Raw genomic sequence first — 16,962 nt, 5'->3', positions numbered from 1 at the left:
ACACCTTCCTTCATTCCATAACTAAACAATCGCAAAGAGAAAAAAATAACAATATTGTATTGGTACAAAACATGTGGGTGGTTTGTAGACATTTTCGAAGGTCTACAGTTTAGGGCTCGTATTCTCAAAAGAAAAAAAATCGCAATAAAGTTTGAAATTAACATTGATAACAAGTGCTGGATTGGTTGACAACAGACTTTGTCCTCAGGCAGATCTGGAATTGGTATAGTGAGTGTCACTGCCAGGTTGGCTGTCCTCAGTCTTCCATTTGAACACACAAAACCAGAGGAAGATGAAAAAACCTACAAAAGAAGATGAGACATATTACCCTTCGAGACAGAATTTCATTACAGTATTCATTCAACCTCTCACAACCCACACAATATGTTCCAAATGTCAATACCTATTCAAAGTTGGCATTTTCTGTAAAAAGCTGTTCAGCACTGGAAACAACTTCCAGAAGGTTTAAAATGTGTTGCTAGTGTTGGTGAGTTCACAAAAAAAGTTCATACCCTGGAACAGCAGGGTATGAACTTTTTTTTTGCTGATTGTTCAATTTGGATGTTTGTATTTTATGCTAGTATTTTATACGATGTGATTTTTATTTTTCACAATTAGGCCTATTCTACTTTTTTACTTCTCACTTCTATTATATTAAAGAGCCACTGAGCACGCCGATTGGAGCGTGTGTTTGTCCTGTTGCTCATAAAAAAACAAGATTTCAGTCTTGTAGGTGTTTCCTAACTGATTCCACATTTGGTTAATGATGTTTGTCCCCCATGAGACACTGTAGACGCAGAAGCCTATTTCACTTCCTCAAAATCCCCAGAATGAATCTAAGATAACTCAAGAAATACGTCATTAATTTTGACGCTTTTGCCGAAGATGTTTTAGTTGCGCAATTTTATATATAACTAAGGTGTTTGGTGCAGTATTTCTCAAGTAAAAACATGTCAGAGCTGCCGGGCAGGTCTGTCTCACTGTCTATGCTACTGAAGCGAGCAATCACTGCAGCTGTTCACCCCATGTTAGTGGGCAAATGGACATTATCAAATCAAAACCCAACCATCATGTACCCGTTTACAGATGTTCCAAACTCAGTTTGAGATTAGACTGACTTTATGACCAAAATGATCCTATTTACAACTTCGTAGTCAATTTTGAGACTAGAATAAATGTTTTTGGCTCATATCGCTGCCACTGTTTTCAAAGGGATTCATTGCTGTTTAAAGGCAGTCGCTCTTTAAGGCACATCTAGGGATTGGATCTGAAATAAATAAGAAATATGTGTAATGTTGTGAGGCTAAATGATTTGATCTATCTGCCCAGGGACTACAGATAAAAAAAAACTAGCCAGCTAAATTTGGCACATTTATCGAAACGTTAATCGATGTGTACACTGTTTCAGTCAAATAAATAAATAAAGAGAAAGTCTCCACTGAGAGCAGAAAGTGCATAGAGAAAGTCAATGTGAAGATAGACCGCTGCGCCACTCAAGAGCCTATAAGGCACTGCATCTCAGTGCTAGAGGTGTCACTACAGACACCCTGGTTTGAATCCAGGCTGTGTCACAACCGGCTGTGATTGGTAGTACCATAGGGCGGCGCACAATTGGCCCAGCGTAGTCCGGGTTTGGCCGGTGTAGGCCGTCATTGTAAATAAGAATTTGTTCTTAACTGACTTGCCTAGTTAGATAAAGGTTAAATTAAATAAAAATAGAGGAGTTTATCCTGTATGTTGACCTATTGGTCATTCTTGCATTACTGCACAGTTGTTATGTTCCTAAGACAAGGAAACAACATTATGTTTAACCCTTCACTAACAGAGCACACTGATTGCATACACACAATGGCAGTAAAGTTAGTTTTTGGAAGTCCCATTAGGTTACTACTAAATAATAAACACAGTCAGTTTGACCTGCCTCTATAAATGAGAGTCATGATAATGACTCTTACCTTGTAGAGAGTTGAGGACACAGAAAAGGTAGAGGCCAGGTGTGGTAAGCTGGCCGAAGGAGAAGAAGATGATGCCCCAGGTGATGCCCAGCAGACAGGTGATGCCCAGCACAGTGCAGGTGTCCCTCCTGGCCCTACCCTTCTCCCTTGACGTCTGTTCAGTGCGCAGAGACTTGAGGCGCCTCATAGTCACAGCCAGCATACCGAGGTTAAACACAAACACCAGGGCAAACAGACCCACCGTGGTCACCAGCTTCATCACATCATTAGAGAGGTAACACCTAGTTAGGCGAGTTAGGGAGTGAGAGAGAGAGAGCGAGAGAGATAGAGATACAAAGAGATATAGAGAGAGTCAGATAGACAGAGAGCGAGAGAGATAAAAAGAGATATATATATATAGAGAGAGAGAGTCAGACAGACAGAGACAGAGAGAGAGAGAGAGAGAGAGAGAGAGAGAGGGGAATATCTTAACCTCTATAGGGGGGGTCCTCATATTTCAATACAGACTCTAATAATAAAATGTGACAAGAGGTGTGTGGGGTTTAAACATAGCATCCACAGTCATTTAAGAGGTACAACAGTCTTACATCTCCACAGCTGTGCCATTGGTCTTAGAGGGTTGAAGAGTCACACGGCTGTATGTGTCTTTGTCAATGATAGCAATCACGATGACAATGACCGCAGGAAATCCTGAAACAGAATGAGACATCAGGCTATCCATTATACTGTATGCCCGCTCGGATCAACAAAGCTCACAGAGGACAGACAGAAGGTTGGCCCACCACCCATGCCTCTTTTAAAAGATCCATTTTGTTTTGTTTTGCTTACTTACAGTTTCAGGTTGTAAAGTGCAATCTCACCCCATCCTACCAGGCTCAGTTTGAGCAGGTATCTCCTGACATAGATGTTGAAGACACGGACCAGCAACAGGTAAAGGTGGAAGCCTTCGATTGCTGTCCATGTGAAGGTGGCCAGTAGAGAGTAATGCAGAAGGACAGCAACATAGATACATGGCCCAGAGGAGGATAATGCTGCTACCTGCTGGCTGGGCAGGAAGTGCAGGTTGAGGAGGATCAGGGCCACAGACAGGTTGATATGCACCTTCAGGGAGATGTCTGTGCCTGTACCTCTGAACAATGGAATAGAGAGAAAGGTGTATGGTGAAAACAAGGTCAGTTGCTATACAATGTTAATTGAATCTGCTCCCTCCAGTTCATGTACACCTTGATGCCACTTTCTGATGATGTCAAACTTATGACAAACCAGCAGTTCCTGTGAGGAGCTGACCATGATGCCCAGAGAGTGACATACCTTTGAGTGGCGTACAGAACGATTGTGACCACCAGGAAGAACAGAGACAGACTGCAGCCAATCAGAGTGATGTAGCTTAGGATCTCCCGATCGCTTTCAGAGATGGAGGGAGACACCTAAACGCAGGAAAATACAACTAATGCTCAAGTGTATTTTTGTAGATGGGTATATTTTACTTAACTTAGTTTTTTATTCCCTTCCATTTGACTTTCAATCGTTTCTAAAGTGTGTGCCTATGCTGTGATAAGGAAACGACGGAAGCACTGTGCTAGTTGTAAAGTCGTCTACCATCAGCACAGCAAAGTATGTGAGGTGGTCACATGAGCAGACCACACGGTCCTCGTCTCTCTTCCACTCGGTGGTGCAGCCATCCTGGTAGAACTCTAAACGTTCATTTGTACAGAGGAAACACAGCCAAGTGACGTCACATGAATTGATACTTCAAGGGTATTAAAAGTTTCATGACAGTATTATACTCAGTATTATAATATTTCATATTGGCACTTACGATTGGTTGAAAAATTGAAGAATTGACAAGATGGTTGTTTGTCAGCCTGTGAACAACAACACAAACGAGGCGTCTTGAGTTTATATTCTTGCCACTGTCGTAGTCATGGAACTGGTGCAGGTCGCAGAGAGTTGATATTGCACTCACCTGACTTTCCAGCGTGGGGCGCTGTAGAGGCATGGAGAAGTTGACCTTGTCCTGCAGACCTAACACTGTCTTCTTGCTTACAGCCAGACCTACTATTCGCCCATCAAGAATCCCCAATTGCTAGAGGAACATTTCAAAATATGGCTAAACTGAAATAATTAAGCAAGGTATTAAAGACCCATACATGAACACACACGCACGCACGCACCACACACACATGCACACATGCACACACACCTACCCCATATTTTTCTGGTGAGGTAATCATGCAGAAGATAATGGTATTGTTCTCGTTGGTTTTCAAGAGCTCTTTGGGCAGGTGGACCTTGACGGTAGTGTTGGCCACATGGTCACTGTCTGATGTTACCTAGGTAACAGTACCATCAGGGACAATGACACAAGGATAGTGATCGGGCAGAGTTCACTATTGCTGTAAAATGATGTCATGATGTCATCCCCATCTCAAATCACCCACCCCAAATGTCATACCTCAAATATTCCATTTGCATTTCCATTCAAATGATCTATTTGCATGTGACGCAGGTTTGATGTTTACTGGGATGAATCTTGTCCTGGAGGTGGAGCTGAGCAGTTTCAAAATCAAAATTGTCTGTATCGTAAAATGTTTCGTGATAACAAACAAAAAAATGTTGGCTTAAATGAAGGTTAGGCATAAGGTTAGCAGTGTGGTTAAGGTTAGAGTGAAGATTAGGGTTAAGTTTCAAATCAGATGTTTTGACTTTGTGGCTAGGGCAGCTAGTGACCACTCTGCAGAGCTGCCTCCACGACAAGATTCATCCCCATTCCCAATAAATGCCAAACTGTACTTGGATTACAGAATACTGTATATCAACTTCCTCAAGCATTTCATCGTAGGTCACTGTCATCTTACCCGTTCTTGGCTGGCAGATATATTAAGCCCTGTAAAGTGGCCGTCGGCCCTGAATATGTGAGCCACAAGCCTCTCAACAATGATTGAAGTTGTCTCATTCAAAGCTGTGTTTTCAAGAAACATTTCTAGTTTCTCCACAGATCTGTAAGGAAAGCACAGACAAACATAGTACATATTCCTTGAGGTTTGGCAAACGTACAAATGTCAATACCACATTTGGAGTGTATTAAATGTATGATATATCATCTTGCAAAATGATTTGATGCATACTTAATAATAGTGCTGAGGTTCTCCGTCTTAAACTGCTCATTGACAACTTCCATACAGCATCTTGCACGATCCACATCGACTACAGACGGAACGTAAGACAGAACTGTACAAACAAACAATACGATTCATGAAACAACTGAGTCCTTGTGTTTGTTTAAAATAAAAATGGGACATTTGATGCGATTTCAGGAAATCAAAGTGAAAAAAATAGGCAACAGAATATCAGCAAGATAATAATCAAGTTCATAACAATGTATCTTTTTAAGTCAGAAGGTTAACTCATTTTTTTTATTTTTTAAATTTTTTTAATCTACCTTGAGTGTCGTTGGAGCACGAATATGTGTTTCCTTCGTTCATAGCGAGACGTCCTGCGAGCAGAACCATGATGTAAAACAACCTGGACTTCATCCTAATGGGGTAAAAGTCAAACACGAGGTGGAAAGACATCCCGTACTCCCTTATTCTGACTATTTATCTGATATCACATAATCGTTGAATCAATCATCCAGGTGCTGCAATCCCCAAAATATTCTAACCCAACTTCACACTGTCTCTTTATTGCACCAATAGAGTAGCCAATGTTTTAAGGACCTATACTGCAGCGTAAATGCTCAGTCACAAAATGTTTCTTTACCTTTAACATCAGAAACACTCATTTCAATAAAACCAAATTCGATCTCGTTGCCTACGCATATTTTGTGTGACCTAGTAAAGAGGAAATGCTGCTATAATTTTGCAAAGAACCCATCCACTCACGTGCCTGTCACCACTGAATACTGGTTGGATATGCTGAAATTGATCAAGATGAATACAATTATGATTATTGTAGAAATAAGGTATATGGATGTAGTAATAACAATATGTCTCAAAGTACAAAGTTGAACTCACCTATCAACCTGGGAAGTCAAGGTTCAGGGTAAAATATTTGAAATGTTACTAGAACAGATTTTGGGTCCTAACGACAGCACTCGAAGAGGTGCAGGGGAGGTCAGAGCGGTTACATGCATTCTAAGGAAGTAATGTGTGTGCAAATAGAATTACAGAGGAAGTACATGCAGTATATGGCTGATACTGGGTTACACAGTTTGACTCTGTTGTTTCAACTTATACCCTTGCTGTACACTTGCCTGTGCATTGACATTGTGTCATCACTGTCATGTGGTCTACGAGGCACGGGAAACACCAAACAAACTTTTTATTTTTAAATGGAAATTAGTTAGAGTGATTAGAGGACTAAACCACTGGAGAGATATTATGTTTTCCAAGAAAAATACCCTTTCCCTTTATTGAGGCTCAATACAAAATCCTGTAATGCGTTTTGGCTCTCTGTCAAGCATAGGTGTAATAGGTGGCAGGGAAGTCAGGCGCAGGAGAGTCAAATGGAGTGTAAATATGGAGTATTTTAATCAAGTTCCACAAGTATGCTCCATAACAATAAATGTACAAACAAACAAAACATGGGTACGAAGACCCGACGCGCACCTATACAAACAATCACACTACACTGACAACAAATCAATCTCTGACAAAGACATGAGGGGAAACAGAGGGTTAAATACACAACAGGTAATGAATGGGATTGAAAACAGAATTGAATTTGAGCATCACCATCATCACCATCACAGCCACAGAGTCTTCATTTTACACTGCTAACCAACCACCAAAAACCTCTCCAATGCATAACATGTCTACCTATGACACAAGACAGCCAACGCCGATGACGCCGAGCCATCACTCATGGATACTACCTTCCAGTGGCGCAGGTTACATCTGACAGAAAACATGTTTCAAAATATATATGTTTCAAAATATATATGTGTGTATATATATATATATACACATAACATCTGACTAAAATCAATGCCAGTAGAGGGCACCCAGAGATAATCAAATCTCTCTCAACTCTACTGAAGTCGTTTCAAGGTAGAGTTACATGGCTCGCATGTACCAAGTGCCTCAGAGTAGGAGTGCTGATCTAGCGTCAGGTGGCTTCTTGTCCATAATAATCAAACGAACGACGATCTAAAGGGCTAAGCTGAACCTCTATCAGCACTCCTACAGAAACACAGGTCCTAGTGCTACCCAATAGCCAGACATTACCCAGGGCAAAGCTCTGCCCATTCATTCTACATAAATTTCAGCCACATATTTGTTTCTGTCACTTAGTCCACTCTGGACACTGCTTTATCAATCAGCCTGTTTAGCGGCTGGCTGGATACATGGTCGCAGTTGTAAATGAGAACTTGTTCTCAACTGGCCTACCTGGTTAAAAATAAAGGTGAAATAAAATAAATAAATACAACATAAAAATAATGGGACAGGAGGCCACATTCTCAGGTGGTGGTGGTGCATATGCAAACCAAAGACATAGAGGTCCTCGATCTGCTCATGTTGAAAATGACTAGCCTACTTGAGATCTCTCCCCAAATAATAGTTGCAAGACTAGTTCATTCACCCCCCCCCCCCAAAAAAAGCAGTAACATACGTAGCTGCACCAGTGGCATACCGCAGATTCACGGGGGCTCCTGCACGGTAGGAGTGTTTTTCGGGAGAAAACTGCTAACTTCCTACGATTCTACACACATTGCCATGGGGCAGAGAGAAAAGTATGCTGTTTTATAGCTATCCCGTGCTTCAAATGCGATAACACTCTGCGGTGAGGCTGAGGCAATATCCACTAATGGTGAACTTCCCTGTTATTAGGCAGGCGAGGATATAGCCAGCCGGAGGCTGTAGAACAGATGATAGACACATAAGGTGACAAGTGATTGATAGTACAGGGATTCAAAATCACCCCCCTTTGATCTCACTTGATAACGAAATGCAAAAGCCATTTACCTGATCAGATTGTGCCTCTTTTGTTGGAAAGCACCCTTACTCATCGAGAGGAGGTATTAGGCTGCTTGCTGAGGTGTGTATCCCCTTCCTTTGGAGAGGACTGCTCCATTGACCCTACAGATATGTCTGTCCCCAGCTGCCATTAGGCAGGTGTCAGGACAGGACATAGGTTAGACAAAGGAGTTGGCTGAATGTGACAGAACTAATGAGAGGGCTGCTATACACTCACCTGTCTCTTTCCAGCTGTTGGCACACATTTCCTCTGTGACTGGCTTGTTGTTGACACCATGGGTGCTCTGCCTGGCTGCTGCTAGTCCTTTCCTGAGGCATTCTACAGAGGGATAGACTATCAATACATAAGATAGTAGACCTACAGTATAATCATTTTCAGGGCTAGACTATTTGTTATTTCTTCCAACTATGAAGCAGAATGAATTCAGCCAATAACAATATAAATAGACTGTTTTGTGAAACCACTGAAAACGTAAATGCCATCAAAATACTAATTCGTAGCCTATACGAGCTCGATAGCATCCAAGGGGGTGGGGGGCTACATCCGCTAATGGGGTGGGGGGGGGCTACATCCGCTCTCCTTACTGATTTGATAGCTGGAGAAACGACTTTGACCGCGACGCACAAGGTACAGAGTCACTGATGAAGCAGCCAGTCCAGCTTCGAGTTGCCCCGCTCCATAAAACGCACTTAAATCGACCCGGGAGAGGAACAGAACAGAGTAGACAGAGTCCATGAAAACTGGAAGAAAATTCTGGATTTTAACGGGAAGAGAACCATCATATTAAATAATCACAAGAGGCTCCGCGATTCAAAACAGGCTTCGGGGACACCCGCGATAGATTTGCGCGAGTGTTGGACAGCTGCAGCCGACTTCAACTTATTTTGTCGGGTTCTGTAAATAATTGTCAACAAACTTGGACCCGTTATTTAACCTTCAACCGTTTTCCGTTTCTCTGGGCTCATTTGCGCGTTTATTGCACGTTTATTCTGTCAATTTTAAGCCTGTTACACAAAGCAGTCCAGTAAATGACTGACACATTACGATTAAAGTCACTATGCGTGCTTTGTGAGCTGGCTTCTGGTGCAGTGACACCAACATGCCACTTACCATAAAGCTGGTTGTTAGGAAATTACTTTTCAGCGGCTAATCCTGATACGGAATTGTGAGTAAAATTGGGACACGCCCGCAAGCAATAATAGGCAACCTACGCGTTTTAGAAATCCTGGCAAGAAGTGCAAGACTTCTCCGATCCCCCTCCTGGGACTGTGGTCTATTTCAATCAGAACTGTGGAGCAGACTTGTAGTTTGGCAGTCAAAAGGACAACCTTTCGAACAGCTGCAACACCTCTGGCTACTCGAGTGAACCTTGTTTTCTGGAAGCGATACCGACGGAGTTGATGAATGCCATTGTCTGTGTTGATGTCCTCGCCGTAGCACATGTAAAAATAGTTCCTCTTAACATTTATCGTATTTCTGAGGAACTCCTTGGAAGGTGACCAACATAAACTATTCTTAACAACTTGAAGCACGTCTTTGTACTCAGTGGCACAGTGGACACTTGGACAAGGTATCCATTTCCTTGTCCGGGGTTTCGGCAAGCCAAGAGTAGGCTATGGCATCCTCATGGGTAAACTGGATTTGCTTACTCTGGAGACGGACTTTAGTTCCCTCTCTCCTCGTGCTTTGGGTCACCTGTCTCGGGACACACGGAGGAGAGGATGACGCTTTTAATGCAGAGGTAATTGGATCATCTTCACTGAAACTGTCAATGTTCAGAAAGATCCCTGTGTGACAACAATGCTGTAGTGTTAATACAAACACTAGTTTTAATGGATCATAATATGCTGCAAAACACATACAAATAATTTTTTTTAAACTCTCACCAAAACTCCAGTTAACTTTTGCTGACATTGCTATTTTGACGGCCTGTATTTCAATAGAGATATAACATTGACAACATATACTATTGACAACATATACCATTGACAACATATACCATTGACAACATATACCATTGACAACATATACCATTGACAACCTTGCACTCGAAATAACAATTGGCCAAAATAACAAGTATGTGTGCTGGGGACAGGTCTCCCTAATCATTTTGTATACCCTGCAAGAAAACCCAAATATTTGTTAGGTCAAGTCTGTTCCAGTCTTGAAACAAAACGTCAGCTCATTATTATACATGTTGCTTATTCATGAGGTATTCATGAGTTCAAATGGGTCACTTTTACACACACACTTTGAACTTAATGACCCAGCCCGTTCGGTCTGAGGAACCCGATCCAGCACACCAAGCTGCATATCCTGCTCATAACTAGCTCTTCCAATATTAACAGGACCATCCCCTGTGTGCCGCTGGAACCTCTACCCGAAAAGGCCATGCTGCTAGCCAAACTACACACATCTTACTCAATTCACTGACACACTGACACACTCTTGCAGGCAGCACCATATGTGGAAAGCTGCTGTTCCTAGAGGAGATCTGGGTCAGGTTAAGTCATCCCACTGTTATAACCACATTCTGTAAGTGCATATCCATAGTATTGGTCCTCCACTTTACCCTTCCTACAGGTACCTATAAAGGTATCTGCGTCACTGACCGAGTCATGCTCATCTCACTAGTTGCCCCCTGCTTTGGACATGCAGTATGTATCCACTGAATGATTAAATGTGGGGGGGGGGAATAGGCAAATGCTTTCGCAGTTCATTTCCAGACCATCATGCTTTCTGTCTTCAGCAGCAGGCAGTGTTGATTCCCGACCTGCTCCAGATAGGTGAGAGGGAGCTGAGATGTAGGCTAATGTTTGGGGCGAGATAGGTGAGATGTAGGCTAATGTTTGGGGGGAGATAGGTGAGAGGGAGCTGAGATGTAGGCTAATGTTTGGGAGGTGAGAGGGAGCTGAGATGTAGGCTAATGTTTGGGGCGAGATAGGTGAGATGTAGGCTAATGTTTGGGGGGGGATAGGTGAGAGGGAGCTGAGATGTAGGCTAATGTTTGGGGCTCGCGAGCTTAGCAGTAAACGTGTGCTCGAGGGAATCAAATGTCCCAACAAATGTGTAGAGAAGAATATACACCTCTAGTTTTTCTTTACAACACACCAACTGAATGTGGAGGGCCAGTTTCAATCCAGCAGAGCAGTATTGAATGTGTGTAATGCCCTTTCTCCTTTGTTATTGTATCGGTCTGTATTTTTGTGGACTTTGTCCCAGCTGCACCCACTTAACCATGCTGTGTTGACTTTAGTGCTTGGCCTCTCCCGTCAGGTCGAGGCTTAATGAAGGGGTCAGTTATGCACACGTTGTTTCTTTCTCTCTCACGGGCCACTGCAGTTGAGGTCGGTTGTTGTGTTGTGACTATCGAAATTGCTAAGCCACTTTGAAATCATAGTATTAACACGTAGCCATGTGAGGCAGTCTGAACCACCACAATCTGCCTGGTTCCTTTGCCAACACATGTGTCTACACATTTCTCCCACCTGTGGGGCCTGTGGCAGATGTAACATCTATACCGTAGCACCTTTGTGCTTGCTGGAAGGTTCCGGTGCCGTGAGAGATCAGGAGTTGTTCTCCTGCATCGTCATGGATGGGAAAGACCATTTTTCTTTTTTTCAGACGGCCAGATGAGGTCTACTTTCTATTGTCCCAACTTTCACCCTGGATTTACCACTGCCAAATATATATATATATTAATGTGATTTTATGTGGCACTAGACTCTCAAAGCCCTAGTGACCATGATGATGGTGTTTGTCCTATGGGACTCCCAAGGTATATTACCAATATTATAACTTAATAATACAATTAGAATACTATAATATGGCATATTTAGGAGAGACAATGTAAATGTAAGACAAACCCATAAAGGAGTATAATTATAATTATTGTGTCATAAGAAATCATCCCCCTAATGAATGTAGTATAGACTCTTAGATTGAAACACTGTGCTGGGGAAAATCAATATTGTCATCATTCAATTAGTCAATACGGATCACATCAGTGATGGGTCGGCCGATGCGTGCCCAGGCATTCTGACCGGAGTCGTGTTTATGTTTGTGTTTTGGTTGAGTGCACTCTGAGTGAGGCAGATTTGTGACTGGCTCGACTGAAGGATTACGATGAAGAATGAGGCTCACAACACAGGTAGTTACTGCTGACCCTGCAGCCATTGTTTAACAGACAAAAAGACCGGGGGGGACTTTCTTGTCCCGACATGCCACATCCTGGCAGAGTATTAGCATTGTAGTGTTTAGGTGGTAATGGGGTCTTTAAGTGTAGTCAGGGAGACCTGTTGACTGAGGGATTGTTTAAAAGAAATACGGGGCGGGGTGGAGACTGCCTGTTCGTTAACGCCTATCTGCCAACGTCTGTCCTCAAGGTGTGGGTTGGTGTTCACTTGAGAATTTCACGCTTTGTGTGTGTCTTCACTAAACTGTTACACTTAGCCTATATCTGATATTCTCTCTCCATTCAGTTCAATGTAACGGGATTAATCAGCATGCATGAACAATGTGCATATAAGCTCACCTGAGATCTGTCTTGAATGGATTCTCCCTTTTGCGTTTTTTTTTACTGAACTTTCTCACTGACGATATGGTCATCAGCTCCCTCCCTGAGCCTACAGCTTGACCTATCACAAGAGACTGGACTCCTACACGGTCTGATGAACAGAGATGGAGTGGGAGTGATAGGGAGCAAGAAATGAGAGAGAGAGAGAGAGAGAGAGAAAGAACGAGTGAACTAGGCGGCTTGCTCAGCTGTGCCGCATGTGATGGGTAAGTGTGATAGCTTTTTATCTCCAAATGGGACACAAACAGTGGAGAGACATTTAGGCCTGCAGGACTCCCAGGCAGCTGAGGAGCAACAATGAGAGCTCTTGTCTGGAGAGGACTGTTTCAGAGTGAAACGGGGGGAGAAAGAGAGACCAGCATGGAGAAGAGAAGGGGGAGGTGCCGGGGTTTATTAAGTCTGCAGGACACAGGAGGCCGACTGTTTGCTTCCTGAAGCCTTATCTTTATCCCCAGTTTAACCCTTAACGTTGGCAGAGCCGGCCTCCCTCTATTTCTGCTTATCCATGGAATCTGCAGCATGCCTACTGCATGTATTCCAACCAGTTCCTTTGTGTTCCCCTGAGGTTGCCCGTCGCCTTGGGCACAGCGAGGTTTCATCTCCATGGCGAGAGGTAGTGATGAGAACGGGAAATGCCATTAACCTCAAATGGTGACTGTCTTCCCTCCGGATCGCTCTCTCTTTTTCTATTTTGTTTTTTATCTCTCTGGATCCCTGTTTCTCGCTCTTTCTTCTCTCTCTCTTTCACTCTGTCTCTAGCGCTCTCTCTGTCTGCATCCATCTCTCTATCTCTCTCTCTCACAAGACACTCCCTTTACAGGGTAGGACAGTGCCTGTGTGTATTTTATTTCCTCCCCCTGTCTCTCTCGCCTTCGTTTTTATTCTCTCTCTGCTGGAGGTTAGGACCAAAAGATGGCAGGCTACCAAGTCCAGGGAATAAAAGCATTCTCCATTTGTTAGTGTCTTGGCTGACATTGTGCGGGACGCGGACACACGCACGCACACACACACACACACCGAGTGAGGCTCATTTTGCAATTCTTTGTGAATTGCTGGATCCAGGAGGCCTTCGTTTTGGCAGGTAGGCTCAAGGTCTTATTGAAGGAGCTGCTGACAGGGTGGCTGATTGGACTAAAATACGTCCTATGCTTCACTCCCCCCTGGAACCATAGCCTTGCTTTGTATTCAGTACAGAGGATTCTTAGAGGCTAGGGTACAGACTAAAGCACTTTACTTTTTAAAAGGGTGCTTTCATATATCTAGAACGTGGTGCAGCCTATTTCTCTTGTTCCAACGCCCTTCAATATATACCATCCCGAACTATGCCAGAGAGAAAAGAAACCTGGTTGTTGTGTATTTTACAGGCTGGGATCATATATTTTCCATCTTAAATTAACACTCCCCTTCATCTCCTACACCCCCCAGAACCCCGTAATCAGATTGTGTGATCGGGCCCTTATCTGGAAGATAAGGTGGGTCCCACCTAAACCAGCTATAAACCAGCCATTCTCCGCTTCCACCCATAGCCAATGAAAATATAGGATAAGTATCTGCCTGAATTTGTATGAAAGAGAGAGAGAAAAATGTAGAATGAGGGAAGAGAAAACAGGTAGCCAGCCAGCAGGGGGTTGAGAATGTGACAGGAAAGAGAGAGGAAGTTGATATCAGAGAGAGAGAGAGGGAAGGGGAAGAGAGTAAGAGCGGCTGGAGAGAGTGCCGGCGGAGAAAGAGCAGAGACAGAGCAGTGTTTCAGCTCTCTGTAAGGCTCTCTCGTCAGCCATGTTTCCAGAAGCAGCAGCAGCAGCATGGGATCTGGGGGGCCCCAGTTGGTGCCCTGGAGAAAGAGGGGTTTACATTCAGCCTGTGCCCAGAAACAGGGCCGGCTATTCAGCCCTGCATAACAGCAGAGGGAGGGGACCACAAAGGCCTGTGTCTTCTGTGAGCAGGGGGGTTGGAAGGGGGAGATCATGCCAGCCAGAAACCAGAGGGAGCTCCATGCAACTAGGAACAGCTACCCAGGCCTGGTCCTTAGTTAGAAGTGAAGTGGCCATTATAGCACTCCTCCCCCTCTCTCTGCTCAGTATGGTAAGGATAGGTCCACTTTTAATCACCCAACCCCCCTGGTAATTCACAAATTTACTGCTCTGGGAGGAGGTGTGTCTTTAAGAGTTTCTCAAGATGTCCATGGTTGCTTGTGTTACAGGGCCAGAGGTTGTTACTATTCTCGTGTTAATCATGTGGCCGCTTCGCACACTCAGTCACACGGGTCAGACTTACAAATATCAGAGGAGTGGCATCAACAAAAGTGTGGCCATTCACGTCTCCCTCCACGAGGCTTCTAAAGATGTTCTGACAGTTGGAAGTGGTTGAGAATGATTCAAGGCAGAGATGTCAAACATCTCACTGGATGTTAAATGGCTCTCCGGGAGATGAGGAAATGTAAGCCACGTGTTTTCCGTGTCTTTTTTATTCTTCAGTGAAAATATCGCTTTTGCCTCACTGGTTCATACGCTGTGATTTATCATCTCTCGGACACAAACGGCTGTCAACAAAATGGTGTCTCAGCCGCAGCTGTGTGTCATCGAACTCGGAGATACATAACGTTAACCCGCTGTGTTAACCCTGCTCTCAGTCACTAGCCCTGTTATCGCCTCCACCTTGGTTACAGCAGGCAGGGCGATGATTCAGCAACCACAGTATAGGGTTAGTTGTGTTTTTTACAGTATATGTGTAGGGGACGTCTTACGTAATTAGCGCTAATGACATAATTAGAGATCAGTAGCCTCCTATACAGTAGCATGGGCTTCAGAGAAAAGCCAACCCCTACCTCTCCTTATCCTCGGCCTCCCAGGCATTACCCATCAGCTGAGGGATGAGGGGTGGCCATTTTGGTGCGGCTGGTTAGTTCCTGATCTCTCTCTCTCACGATGGTTTAGCTGATAGAGTTCCTTGGCCACCCTGTTGAGTGTCTCCATCTGTAGATCTATCGGCCGTGACACTCTGGCACAGCCTGTGGTGGTATTAAATATCCCTTTAGCAGGTGGAACGATCAATCAGGTTTCTCCTCTTCCTCCCCCACACGACAGTTTTTTAAAATGTATTTTGAACTTTTTTGAAATGTAACCTTAACCTTTACTTAACTAGGCAAGTCAGTTATGAACAAATACTTATTTACAATGACGGCCTACCAAAAGGCAAAAGGCAAAAAACATTTAAAAAAAAAAATACAATATAAATATAGGACAAGACACACATCACAACAAAAGACACACAACACTGCATAAAGAGAGACCTAAGACAACAACATAACAAGGCAGCAACACAGCATGGTAGCAACACAACATGACAACAACATAGTAGCAACACAACAAGGCAGCAGCACAAAAACATGGTACCAACATTATTGGGCACAGTCAACAGCACAAAGGACAAGAAGGTAGAGACAACAATACATCACACAAAGCAGCCACAGCTGTCAGTAAGAGTGTCCATGATCGAGTGTTTGAATGAAGAGACTGAGATAAAACTGTCCCGTTTGAGTGTTTGTTGCAGCGAGCTGAAAAAGAGTAGCGACCCAGGGATGTGTGCTTTGAAGACCTTTAACAGAACGTGACTGGCAGAACGGGTGTTGTATGTGAAGAATGAGGGCAGCACTAGATATCTCAGATAGAGGGGAGTGAGGCCTAAGAGGGTTTTATAAATATGCATCAACCGTCTTGCCACGGGTAAACAGAGATGACCAGTTCACAGAAGAGTATAGAGTGCAGTGACGTGTCCTATAAGGAGCAAATTAGTTACGCTCTTCTGTATGCCTATTAAGCTGCGTTTACACAGGCAGCCCAATTCTGATCTTTTTTTTCACCAATTGGCCTTTTGACTTAATCAGATCAGCTCTGGAAAAGATTTGATGTGATTGGCCAAAAGTTCAGAATTGCAGCCTTCGAAGTGTACACTCTGTATGGTGTTAAGTTTCTCTCTCTCTCTCTCTCTCTCTCTCTCTCTCTCTCTCTCTCTCTCTCTCTCTCTCTCTCTCTCTCTCTCTCTCTCTCTCTCTCTCTCTCTCTCTCTCTCTCTCTCTCTCTCTCTCTCTCTCTCTCTCTCTCTCTCTCTCTCTCTCTCTCTCTCTCTCTCTCTCTCTCTCTCTCTCTCTCTCTCTCTCTCTCTCTCTCAGTCATGGCTGCGGATGTATGGCTACCTACCTCAGGCCAGCAGACAGATGTCCACCATGCGGTCAGCTCACATCCTTTCCAACGCCGTCAGCGACATGCAGCGTTTCTACGGCCTGGCGGTCACCGGGGCCATGGACCACGGCACGGTGACGTATGTCACACTTCCTTCCCTGTTGTGCTCTTGTCATCTCTGCCATCCTAATGCCATTCTCCTGAACCAGACCTCTCTCTCTCTCATGCCTATGGGTCCAATCATGTCAATGGATTCATTCCCTAGTTTGTA

The 16,962-nt window shown here is 43.8% G+C and overlaps 2 protein-coding genes across 5 annotated transcripts in view; one reads left to right on the top strand and one right to left on the bottom strand.

Moving 5' to 3' along the window:
- Nucleotides 1-158: 158 nt before the first annotated feature.
- LOC118393720 (adhesion G-protein coupled receptor G5-like) lies at nucleotides 159-9,285 on the bottom strand. Of its 4 annotated transcripts, none has more exons than XM_052462039.1 (17): nucleotides 9,146-9,285; nucleotides 8,151-8,252; nucleotides 7,922-8,057; nucleotides 5,972-7,813; nucleotides 5,840-5,872; nucleotides 5,398-5,492; nucleotides 5,084-5,186; nucleotides 4,814-4,955; nucleotides 4,163-4,288; nucleotides 3,922-4,041; nucleotides 3,775-3,820; nucleotides 3,555-3,649; nucleotides 3,267-3,382; nucleotides 2,816-3,084; nucleotides 2,543-2,645; nucleotides 1,956-2,236; nucleotides 159-302 (listed from the first exon to the last, which is right to left on the bottom strand). In XM_052462039.1, the coding sequence occupies exons 6-17, from the start codon at nucleotides 5,489-5,491 to the stop codon at nucleotides 205-207; spliced, it is 1,593 nt and encodes a 530-aa protein (XP_052317999.1). In that variant the 5' UTR covers nucleotide 5,492; nucleotides 5,840-5,872; nucleotides 5,972-7,813; nucleotides 7,922-8,057; nucleotides 8,151-8,252; nucleotides 9,146-9,285; the 3' UTR covers nucleotides 159-204. The 4 variants fall into 4 exon arrangements, with proteins under 4 accessions (XP_052317999.1, XP_052318001.1, XP_035642635.1 ...); XM_052462041.1 differs by having other exon boundaries at nucleotides 5,398-5,451; XM_035786742.2 differs by lacking the exons at nucleotides 5,840-5,872; nucleotides 5,972-7,813.
- The window catches only part of LOC118394131 (matrix metalloproteinase-15-like), a 27,120-nt gene continuing 18,687 nt past the window's right edge, over nucleotides 8,530-16,962 (top strand). The window contains exons 1-2 of the mRNA XM_052462042.1: nucleotides 8,530-9,675; nucleotides 16,682-16,830. Coding sequence (XP_052318002.1) covers nucleotides 9,550-9,675; nucleotides 16,682-16,830 — 275 coding nt within the window. The 5' untranslated portion in view covers nucleotides 8,530-9,549. The remainder of the gene's footprint in view (nucleotides 9,676-16,681; nucleotides 16,831-16,962) is intronic.

This window comes from Oncorhynchus keta, chromosome 14, assembly GCF_023373465.1.
Source record: "Oncorhynchus keta strain PuntledgeMale-10-30-2019 chromosome 14, Oket_V2, whole genome shotgun sequence".
NCBI lineage: Eukaryota > Metazoa > Chordata > Actinopteri > Salmoniformes > Salmonidae > Oncorhynchus > Oncorhynchus keta.
This window is presented reverse-complemented; position numbering and strand designations above follow the sequence as displayed.